This window comes from Ovis canadensis, chromosome 5, assembly GCF_042477335.2.
Source record: "Ovis canadensis isolate MfBH-ARS-UI-01 breed Bighorn chromosome 5, ARS-UI_OviCan_v2, whole genome shotgun sequence".
NCBI lineage: Eukaryota > Metazoa > Chordata > Mammalia > Artiodactyla > Bovidae > Ovis > Ovis canadensis.
The window spans coordinates 55,893,769-55,904,700 of record NC_091249.1 but is presented as its reverse complement, the minus strand read 5'-3'; the positions used below and the strand labels follow the sequence as shown (position 1 = coordinate 55,904,700).

The 10,932-nt window shown below is 58.7% G+C and overlaps 1 protein-coding gene across 1 annotated transcript; it reads right to left on the bottom strand.

Moving 5' to 3' along the window:
• Positions 1-1,476: 1,476 nt before the first annotated feature.
• On the bottom strand, positions 1,477-8,672 carry CDC34 (cell division cycle 34, ubiqiutin conjugating enzyme). Its single transcript, XM_069591883.1, has 5 exons — positions 8,282-8,672; positions 5,602-5,688; positions 5,413-5,510; positions 4,601-4,735; positions 1,477-3,000 (listed from the first exon to the last, which is right to left on the bottom strand). Exons 1-5 carry the CDS (start codon positions 8,456-8,458, stop codon positions 2,793-2,795), a joined length of 705 nt encoding a protein of 234 aa, XP_069447984.1. The 5' UTR covers positions 8,459-8,672; the 3' UTR covers positions 1,477-2,792.
• Between the last annotated feature and the right edge of the window lie 2,260 nt (positions 8,673-10,932).

Here is a 10,932-nt window from a genome sequence, read left to right as displayed (position 1 = left end):
ATACACACACCATAAATGCAGCATCCGAAATGTATTTAAATGCACAGCTCATAGCATTAGGTACATTCACGTTGTCGTGGGATCACCCTCACAATCATCTCCAGAATGTCCTCATCTTCCCAAACTGAAGCTCTATCCTCATGAAACACTGACTCCCCAGCCCCACCCCCAGCTGGTGGCCCCACCAAATACTTCCTGTCTCTGGATCTGACTCCTCTAGGGACCTCCTGTGAGTGGAATCAGTGTGTGTCCTTCTGGATCTGGTTTCTCTGAGTATCGTCTTCTCAAGGCTCATACATGGTGTAGCAGATGTCAGAATCTTTCTTTTTAAAGGCAGAATAATATTCCAGCATGTGGAGGGACCATATTGTATTTATCCATCATGTGTGTGTTTATCCCTCCATCTGTCCATGGATATCTGGGGTCTTTTAGATTTTGGCTGTCATGAATAAAGATGGTATGAACACTCATTTGTTATAAGCACCCTGGGGATCCTGCAAGTCTAAGTGTCCTAGCCAGGCTCATCTGGGTCCTCCCTCCTTCAGTTCACCCTTCTCCTTGCAGCCCTCAACACCATGGGACCCAGACCAGCCAATCAGAGCACTCCCTGTACCCTCTGGCCATAGCGATTGGTTCTGGGCAGAGGACCAGCTGCACCAGCTCAGTGAAGAGGAGGGCCCATGTTTCTTCTGGAACTTTCCAGAAACAGCCTTCACGCTGCTGGACTTGGAAAGATAACAGCCTAGGGGTGGGACCAGGGTGAGAGGCTTCTGCCTGAAAACGAGGAAGCTGACCACATACGTGCTCAGTGCCTGAAACCACATGCATTTACTCTCTCGTGGGGCAAACATCCACATGTGGGCCAGGCCAGTTCCTCTGGAGTTCCAGAGGAGAATCATTTCCTGCCCTTCCAGTCTAGAGACACAGATGCCGGGGGTTGGGGAATGGACATTTTTGGAGCTGCTCTTCTGCTGACCACAGGTTGTGGGGAGACAAGTCTGGGCTGGAGCCAGTGCTATGCCTGAAACCCCTGGCCACCAGTCATGAAGTCACACTTGAGTCAGTGTGAATTGGGTTTTCCTCTCCTGTGATACTGAAAGGGTTGTGATAAATAAATATGACTTGCCTGAAAAATGGGTCACAGAGGCAGACAGGATCATCCTGGTACTGGCTCTGCAGCAGGGGCCTACTGTCCATCTCTCCTTCAGTGGCGTCTGGCACACAAGGCTCTGGAGCCATTTTCACGAGGAGGGTGTGAGGCCAGAGTTAGGTTTAAGAGAAATGGGTATTTATAGTGTGTTCTTATGTCCAACCCTGTTTAACCCTCCCAATGACCCCAGGAAGCAGGTTTCGTTAAGTGTTTGGGGCTGGGAGGGGATTGTTCATCAGATTTACCAGGTAAAAAAAACAGGGGAACAGCTTATATTTGAGTTTCAGATACACAAGTAACTTTTTGGTACAATTAAGTCACAGACATTACTTGGGATAACCTTTATTCCATGTATCCCATTACATGTTTACCTTAAGTCCACAAGGCAGACCCAACCCTGAGATGAGACTCTGGTTAGAAGGATAGGACTCCCAGGCCTTGGTCAGTCATGGGGACCCTGGCCACAAGCCTCACTCTCTGGAGGGCAGCCCATGTCCCTTCCCATAGCTTCCGAGCTCATACCTGCTCTCGCTTGTCCTGTGCAGAGGTGGCTGTGCTGGGTCACTCAGGTGGTGGAACCTGTCCTGACGCTGGGCTCTCATTCTCCAGGCCCCAAGGCTCTGGTCACCTCAGTGGTGGAGGGTAATTCCCAAGCCACACAAGCCAAGTGTGAAGCAGGGTGAACGCTGAGTCTGGGGCCGTGGTTACGCGGCAGGAAAAGCCTGGAGGCAGGGTGAATGGGTCCCAGGAGCAGAAGGGCTGGACCCACAGGCCTGAGGGTTACGGGAAGTTGCAGACACTCCTATGAACGATCAGGAAGTGTTTCTGACTTTTGACACAGAGGCCGTATTACCATCACTCAAGCTTTAAAGCTGCAGCTCAAAAGCAGCTAAACGTGGGTGAAGAAATGAGTGTGTCTTTGTTCCAATAAAACTTTTATTTACAAAATGGGCAGTGACAAAGCCTGGCTGGAGGCCTTGGCTGAGGGCTCTGGGGTCTCCACACTGGCTTGTGGCTCCTATAGCCTGGGCACCGGCACCTACTGGGTTCAAAGGAAACATAGCCCTGGACACCACCAGCATGGGTGACATTGCCGGAAGCTGGGGCTCAGTACCCCCAGCGCCTCTCAGCCCCAAGTGTGCCCCGAGGCCCTTCCTGCCCAGAGCCCAGGTCCCTGTGGCCCCTCCCCCCAACCAGACGACCCAACAGGAGGCCCCAGGAGCTTCCGGGCTCAGAGGGGCGGCTGAAGGCTCCCGTTGTGGATCACATGCCCGTCACCAGAGCCTGTGCCCTTGCCTGGGTCCCACCGACCTCGGGGCCAAGGAGAGGTTGGTCCTCGGGCTTCTCATAAAGTTGCTTTATTTAAATTCCAAACAAACCAAAGCAGAGAGGTGACTCCGAGTCAGTCCGTCCACTCCCAAGCCGGGACCCCGAGTCTCTGGCCGGCAGGCGGGGCAGGCAGGCTAGGGTCCCTGAGCAGCGTCTGGCCCACGCGGGTCCCAGGGACGCGAGCCCAGCGGCCTCCTTGGAGGCGGAGATGGGGTGGACGGCGCCGGGCCACGCGGCGCCCGGAGGTAGTGGCGGCGGCAGACAGTCGGGCGGCTGAGGTAAAATTTGTAAGTTTATTCGCAGGGATGTCGTGTCAGGACTCTTCGGTGCCTGAGTCATCCTCATCGTCCCCGAAGCAGCTGTCGGCCTCAGCCTCGCCATCCTCATAGTAGTCATCATAGAAGAGGTCGGAGCCCTCGTCCGGCACTGGGGCCTTGGTCTTCACGCAGTACTCAGCCAGTGTGGTGGGTACCTTCACGCCATCCCGCTCTGCGTCCACCTTGGTCCCCAGGACCTGCTTCCTGCGGAGAGACACAGGTCAGCCTTGCTGCGGCCGGTGGCCCCAGACTCGTGCAGGCGCGCCCGTGGAACAGTGCAGGGCACCCAGGGGTGGCACAAGCACTAGGGGGTGCCCCAGAGCAGGCGGAGCCTGATCCCTCAGGGGACAGCCCATGTGTGCCCCAGGGGTTTCTGCTCACACACAGGTGCACACGCACACACATGTGCACAGAATGGGGCGACCATGGGCTGAGGATGATGCGGAGCATGGGCTCTGAACCAGGAAGGTGTCAGCTCATCAGGAAGACAGACATAGACCCCAGCTGCCAAGGAAAAGGCTGGGTGAAGTGGGAGCAGCCAGGGTGCTGGGCCGGCTCTGTAGGCAGGGGAGGGCCGGCTACAGGGCGGTGCCCCCGGCAGATGCTCAGCACATTGCCGCCAGGCCGGGTCCCAAGTCCTCCCCTCTCTGCACTTGAGTATTCTGCATCACTGGCATCACGTCTTCTGCATGTGCTTCCCCGCTGGGGCTCTGACTGCACCTGCTGCCCCTGGGGTTCCACCTTCCAACGGTGCCGCTGGGCTCTCCCGAGCTCTCGCTGTGAGGTCGCGAGGCTGGCCCACAGGGACGGGTCCCTACAGCTCCACAGGCACAGTAACACAGCAGGTGAGTGTGGGTGCTGGTGAGAACGAGGACTCATTTCTCAGGGTAAATGCTGGGGGTAGGGGAAGAGACTAGGTCGTCATGGAAACACGTGTCTGACCTACTTGCTTTTCTAAGAGACAAAGAACAGACCAAAAATCTCCTCAGAAGAGACTTATGGAAGAGTTAAGTTTGTCGTGACATAAGTCACAAGTCCCAGGAGAACAAGTGAGAAAGAGCAGTGATCACTGACCAGCTCACAGGACAGAGCAGACACAGCCGGATGGAGTGCGCAGGCCCAGGGGTGTTGCTGGCACCGGTCAGCACTCAGGGGAGTTTTGTATAGACTCTCCCACCAGGTCATGTACCCTGCTCACAGGGGAGAGAACAGGAGGCCAGGGTAATGAGAGCGCTCCCCTGGCCAACTCCTGACAGAGGCACTGCTTTCATAGCCAGGAAAAAATGAATTTCCTTAAATGAAGACCTTTCCTAAACACGCTGATCCCACCCAGCTCTGCTGCCTTTAGAAAACGATTCCAACTGTCAGAACTGCAGTGCCAGCGACACTCACTTTCGTGAGGTGAGAAAACAGACCACCTTGCACAGCATGGGCCTGGTCACACACAGAGAACCCACTCCCTGAGGAGACCCGTGGGGAAAAGCCAAGGGCCAAGCACGCATGATCACACCCCGGTGTGCAGGGTCTTCACACAGGGCAGGGTAGGGGTTGGGAATCGCTACCCTTCTAGTTACAAAACAAGGGAAGGTGGCAAGACCCTGCTGAATCCTGGCAGAAAGCAGGGTGTGTTAACTCCGTATGAGGTACATGCCCTCACACCACACACACAGACACACACACACGCCCCACAACACACACAGCATGTCCACATGTCACGGTACATACGTGGACCACACGCTTCATGAGAGAAAAATCCTGGCCTTTCTGGCAGGAAGAGGAGGGCCCAGGCCCCTGGGCCGCTCACCGGATGATGTCCGTGTACTCGCGGTCCTTGCCTTTGCTCTCTTTCCACTTCCTGTACATCACAGAGGCGTCCACGTTGGCTGGCGAGAAGGTGTTGGGTTCGTTGAGGAGGGAGATGACACTCAGGAGGATGGTCCTGGAGGAGCAGGAGTTGGTGTGGGGGAATCCACGGCCCAGGGCACTGCCCACCTGGGAGTCTCCCACCCTGACCCTCATCCTCTGCCGCATGCCTAGCTCCTGGGATAGGACGTGGGGTGGGCAGCCAAGGCCAGGACCACCTTTGCTCAGGTGAAGCAGGCCTGTCCCCTCCCCAGGGTGTTCCCCCAGGCCACTCACGCTCAGACCTGGGCTGGATGAAGGGCGCTGGGCATGAGGCAGGGTGAGCATAACCCCCAGGACAAAGGGGACTGTGTTCTCTGGGGCTCAAGGAAGGAGGGGGGACCTCTGGGGTAGACAGACAGGATTCCCCGAAAAGTGGAAGTCGTCGTGTCCGACTCTTTGCAATCCATGGACTATACAGTCCATGGAACTCTCCAGGCCAGAATACTGGAGGAGGTAGCCTTTCTGGTCTCCAGGGGATCTTCCCAACCCAGGGATCGGACCCAGGTCTCCCACATTGCAGGCAGATTCTTTACCAGCTGAGCCACAAGGGAAGCCTAGGACTCCCTGAGGATGTTACCAAAGATGGGTGGGGTAGTGGGTGTCAGAAGATGGGGGAAAGGCTGGCAGAGACAGGGCCTGTGTGCGCAAGGACAGGAAGTTGCGCCCGCCCCCTTCATCCATGCCCCCAGGGCGGCCGTCTGATGCCCTCACCTGACATTCTGCGTGGGGTTCCACCGTTCTGAGGGCAGCTCCCCGCTCTGGGGGTCATCCACTGGAGGGTGGAGAATCGAGATGCAAACGTCCCCAGTCTGTGAGATATGGGGGGGCAGGGAAGGATCAGCACCCAAATGGCTCCTGTCCCCACGCCTCCTACCCCTACAGGGCCCAAGGCATGCTCACCTCGTAGATGTTGGGGTGCCACATCTTGGTCAGGAACCGAAAGGCAGGAGGGGAGTAAGGGTAGTCGATGGGGAACTTGAGGCGTGCCTGGTGGGAGAGCAGGGGGCTCAGTGAGTCAGGCCACCCACGGCCACACACAGCGGCTGGCCTGGGACCTGCCTGCCTCTGGCACCCCTCACGGGCCTGGGGTGTTCATGGAGTCACCTGAGCCAAGCTGCCCCTGGTTCCTGCCTTGTTGCCAGGTGTGGGCACCCCTGGGGAGCAGCTCCAAGGCCTGTGGTGGGACCAGAGCCCAGGGCTGGCTACCTGAGCACCATGCTGGGCGCCCAGCCTCAGTCTCCAGCTCGTGGGGAGGATTAAAATAGATGCGTGTTCACTAGGCAGGTGCTGGGGGTGGAGATGAGTCAGCTCCGGGCCCTCGGCCTGCAGGTGTCAGCCCTAGGGTGTCAGAAGGTAGCCTGGAAGGTCACGGGAAGACAGGGGGGGCCCCTGGGGGAGACTTGCGCCCCCGGCTCAGCCTGTTTATGCCCCAGTCCAGGGACCCTGGCGGTGCTTCAGGCTCTCGGGGCCCCATGGGGCACCTCTGCTATGTTCCCCTCTCCGCCTATTGTTGGAGAATCATCCTCTAGGATAGGGGACGCTGGGGTCAAGGGGAGGCTGTCTGTTCTGGAGTGACCTAACCTTGAACTCAGGTCTCAGACCCTGCCCCATCGTCTCCAGCAAGCCCAGGGCTGGGTTTATAAGTGACAGCCCGAGGCCAGCTGAGGCCTCTTTTGCCCCAGGCACCCACCAGGTCCCAGAGGTGCCTTCACCACTGTGTCAACTGAGGCTTGGTGCAAAGTAACATGCCCAGGGGCGCACAGCATGCAGCTGTGGAGGTGCTCCCCGACCCAGTCTCTGGGGCACCCCTCAGCACAGCACACGATTCCTGGGGCCCCTGCAGCTCATAAGGGGGGACGGGTGAGGCTGGGTGGCCGAGAGGGAGGCACTGGGAAACCATGGTGGCCCCCAGGCACTTCTAGCACCCATGTCCTCTCTCCACTGCCCACCCAACCACACTGTGACAGAAGGATCCAAGGGTGGCAGAACCACCGTGGGTTCCTTGCTGCCTTCCTTAAGGCCAGCCTACAGGAGACGGGGTCAGGTAAGCCCCCTCTCCAGGCCATCCTTCTCTAGAAAACCAGGCTTATACCAAAACCAGCCTGGGAGGCCCTACCCACAATCCCTTGCAAACAGTAGGCAACAGCCAGGAACCCAGGTTCGTTCTTTTCAGGCCAGAGTCCTGGCCTGGCCTTAGGTAGGACTCCCTATTCCTGCTCTGAGCGGAGCTCTTATTCTCACAGTCGGCTGCTCCCAGAAGCAGACAAAAGGGGGTTGTGGGAGGGGGGCTGGTCAAACCATTTGGTGATCAGCCCCAAACGCAGGCCCTGTGTGGAGAAGATGGACTCCAGATCAGATCTCAGCCTAGGGCTGTCGACCTGCAATCCCCCATCCAACCAGAGAACCTCAACCAAAGATCACCCCAGTAGTTCAGCCTGCTTCCTTAAGGCCAACAGCAGGCTTGGCTAAAACGCTAGCCAAAAGTGCAAACACAGACACCTGCCAGGGCAGCACCAGCCTGCCCCGCTCCCGCCCAGGCCTCCCAGCCAGGCCCGCTGGGACCTTGGCAGGTAGTGACTGGGTGTTCCAGCTGTGAGTCCAGGACCCATCTCTCTCGCAAGGCAACCCCCTGCCTTATTCCTCTTGCTTAAGGAGCGAAGTCCTTTGATCGGGAGATATCCTCCCAAGCCACATCTGAATTCACAGCCTGTCCAGGTTTTGACCTGAGTTCTAGTTCACATTGGCCTGAAACACAGCCAATCCCAGGGACAGCCCATGCCTCACTGCTCCCGACAATGGCTATTAAGAGCGAGCTGCTCAGAACTCAATCACCACAGAGGGCCTAGGAGCAGCCCAGAGCAGGCAATTCAGGCCCAAGAAGCTGCTTGATCAGCAGGACAGGAGAAACGCCAGCTAGGCTGCAAAGGAGCCAAAGCTTCTGAGGCCCCACCTGTGTGGGTTCTACAGTGTGGCTCCCAGGAACAGGGCAAAATGTGGGAGCAAGAGTCCGGCGGAACAGGTTATGTAAAGATCATGGTGAAGCCCAGAGGACCTGCTACTGGCCAGGGTGGCCGCTTTCCAAGCCAATCCTGGCTGCCAAGCCCATCCAGGCCTTTGTTGGAATCCGAGCAAGTGGCCGAGCCAAGGCCAGGGCTCTTCACAACAGTGTTGGCCAGTCCTGGGGAGGCCTCTTTGTCTGCTCTGGGCAGCAAGTACAGGTGGGAGGAGGGGGCGGGCACCAGGCCTGGGGAAAGCAAAGGCCATGCACCTAGAGACAAGAAGGTCCCGGGTCTTCCCACTGGAGGCTTGAAGTAGCCTTAGGGGTCCTGGCGCTTCTCAGGGACTCTTGGGGCCGGAGGGGAAGAGGGGGTGAACGAGGGCCCTCAGCACGCCAGAGGCGACCAGGCAGAGGAGCAAGGGGAGGGGGGCCCCGCGAGAAGGAGGGGGAAGAAAGCAACCCCACGAGGAGCAGGGACAGTGGGAGTGGGCTCTGCCAGGGGAGTGGGGAGGGGACAGAGGTGGGGGAGGGGCCCCGAGGAGATGGAGAAGGGGTCACCGCCCCTCCCACCCCGCCGCTCACCTTGAAGTAGCCGCCCTCGTAGTAAGTGTTGGGGGGTCCGAAGATGGCCACCTCCCAGTTGTACAGGTCGCCCTCGTCCACCAGGGTCACCCGAAAGCCCTCCACCGGCTCCTCTTGCAGCCCCTTGAGCTCCAGCAACAACGCCTTCTGCGAGCTGGGCACCAGCGGCCGGGCCATGGCGGCGGCGGAAGGGCCCGGGGCCGGGGGCGCGTGGGGCCGTGGGGCCGCGGGGCCGCGGGACGGGCCGGGGCCGGCTTCCTCCTCTGCGCCGCCGCCGCCTCCGCCGCCGCCGCCGCCGCCGCCGCCGCCGCCGCCGCCGCCGCCGCCGCCCGGAGCCCCCGGGCGCTCCACTCGTTCTGCGCCGCCGCCTGGCGCTCGCCTCCGCTGCCGCGCCCCGCCCCCACCGAGTGCGCCTGCGCGCCGCCTGCCCCGATCGCGCCTGCGCGCCCGCCCGCGGGGCACGCCGGGAAGCGACCCCTCCCCCGGCCGCCGAGCGCGCCGCCGGGAGCCGGGGGCCGCGCGCGCAGGCGCTTTGGCGCTTCCGACCCCGTGGAAGGCCGCCGCCGCCGCGGCTCGGACTAGCTCCGCGGACACCTGTGCTTGGGGCCCCGGGCAGGGCAGCGCTGCGCCGCTCTGCCAGGCCCGCCGCGCTTTTGGGGCCTTTTTGTGACGTTCCGGCGCGGGGCGGGGCTGGGGCGGTGCCGGCGCGAGCCTCAGTTTCCCCACCCGGGACCCGGTCTGGCCGCCCCAGACGCTCGAGCGGGGAGGGTTCTGTCGCTCGCAGCCCTCTCCCAGCTCGGCGTGCCTTCTGCAGCCTTGACTCGGCACCCGTCCCACCGGAACCCCAGACCAGAGTCCTGACTGAGGCTGCTCCCTGGGCCCGCACTCCCACTCAGATCTGGATGGGAGAGTAGGGATAGGGCGTGGCCTCCATCCATGCACGTCCGCAGGTGACAGCTCACCATGAGGGTGGCCTTGGCACCCGTGGCCTGTGGTGGCTTCGTGGCGGGGGACCCGGGCTGCCAACAGCTGCACCAACACCTGGGGCAGGGCTGAGCCTCTTCCTTCTCCCAGGTGCCCTGACATCTGGCCCTGGGCTGGACACCACTGAGGACAGGCAGGTAGACCTGTCTGGGGGAGGAAAACAAAATGTCATCTGTGGGGACGAATGGAGGACTCTGAGAACCCTGGGTAGAGTAGCAGCTTCATCAGTACAGGGGGCTGTGCCCTGCACCCTGTGGGACCTGGAGGGGACCCTCGTCTATAAAGTGGGCTGCACACCCTGCTTTGTCTAGTGTTCTAAGTGTTCTCTGTTCCTCCTCTGCCCATAGCATCAACATCATAGCATTGGCATGTGCCAGTTTGTTGATCAGTAGTAATTAGAATGAATTATGATTCTTCCAGAGAAGTTTGCCAACATACACCCCACATCACAGGAGTTTTGGGGTGGGTGGGGGCTCAACTGGAAAATGTAAAGGGTAAAGGGAGGTGCCAGGTTTATGGACCCTCCAGCCAGTCCCCCCCACATGAGGCTGTGTCCCTCCAGGAAAGCCCACACCTTGGACTCTGAAACATCCTGGGGTGGTGGCCACCTGGGGTTTCTACTTGCCTGTTTTCCAGCCGTAGCACCTCCATTTTCCTGCGGAGGTACCCATCTTTAGCCTGCAAGGTTTGAATTGGACTGACTCCTAGCCCTGGCTGCAGAGCTGGGTCATCCAACCAACGTCCTAGGGCCCCTGGCTGCAGTGGTTCATCTGGGGACAGCACGTGACTTGGTCTTTTTCTGGGGACACGATGCTGGGGTGGCTGAGCTGGGAGAACTTGGGCCTGCAGCTAAAGGACCATCTCATCACCACAAGGCCTGTGAAAAAAGTTGGCCCTCAGGAAAGCTGAGCTGCCTGATGGGAATGTGCTGATGATCCTGTTTGTGCTCTGGATCCAGCCATGCCTGACCTCCCCTTGCAGTAATGCTAGTAATTAAATTATTTCTTTTTTTGTTAAGCCAGTTTGAGTTGAGCCTTCCATCACATGCCATAGAAGAGCCCTGAATTCAAATCTAGGTTCTGCCATAAACTTGGAAATGATCCTCAAATGTTAAACCTTCCAGGACTGTGAGATAATGAACTTGTGTTGTTGTGGGGTTTTTCTGGGGTTTTGTTTTTCAAGTGCTTTGTTACTGCAGCCACAGCGAATGAATACCCTGGCTTCTGTGAGTGTAGATTTTTCCTCTGGAAAAGTGATTAATTCATGGCCTTCCATAGACATATTCAGGTACAGCAATGAATAAAATTTATAAAAGCCCCTGCTCTTGGGGAGACAAGAAGAAGGGACAGAAGCGAGTTGTTAAGCAACTTCTGGTAGCAGTAATTGTTACGAAGAAATATAGAGCAGAGTGAGGCATTAGCAATAGGAGTGGAGCAGACAGGTTATTTTGGATGGGGATCGTTGGGGGAGGCGCCTCTCTGGAAGTGGCATTTGAGCAGAGACCAGAAAAGAATGAGCCACGTGGGTCTGGAGGAATAGTGTCACAGAAAAAGGAACAGTGTGTGCAAAGGCCGAAGCAGGGACAAGCCAGACCAGCTGGAGACCAGTGTGCCTGGCCCAGTGAGGGGACAGAGGCAAGAATAGATGCTGAGGAGTCTCCCTGCCCA

Excerpts from the sequence above, each read along its gene's own strand:
- CDC34 (XM_069591883.1), bottom strand. The coding sequence starts at position 8,458 with ATGGCCCGGCCGCTGGTGCCCAGCTCGCAGAAGGCGTTGTTGCTGGAG. Across the intron at positions 5,511-5,601 it reads GGCACCCCAACATCTACGAG|ACTGGGGACGTTTGCATCTC; the intron begins GTGAGCATGCCT and ends CATATCTCACAG. Across the intron at positions 4,736-5,412 it reads AACCCCACGCAGAATGTCAG|GACCATCCTCCTGAGTGTCA; the intron begins GTGAGGGCATCA and ends CTGCTCCTCCAG.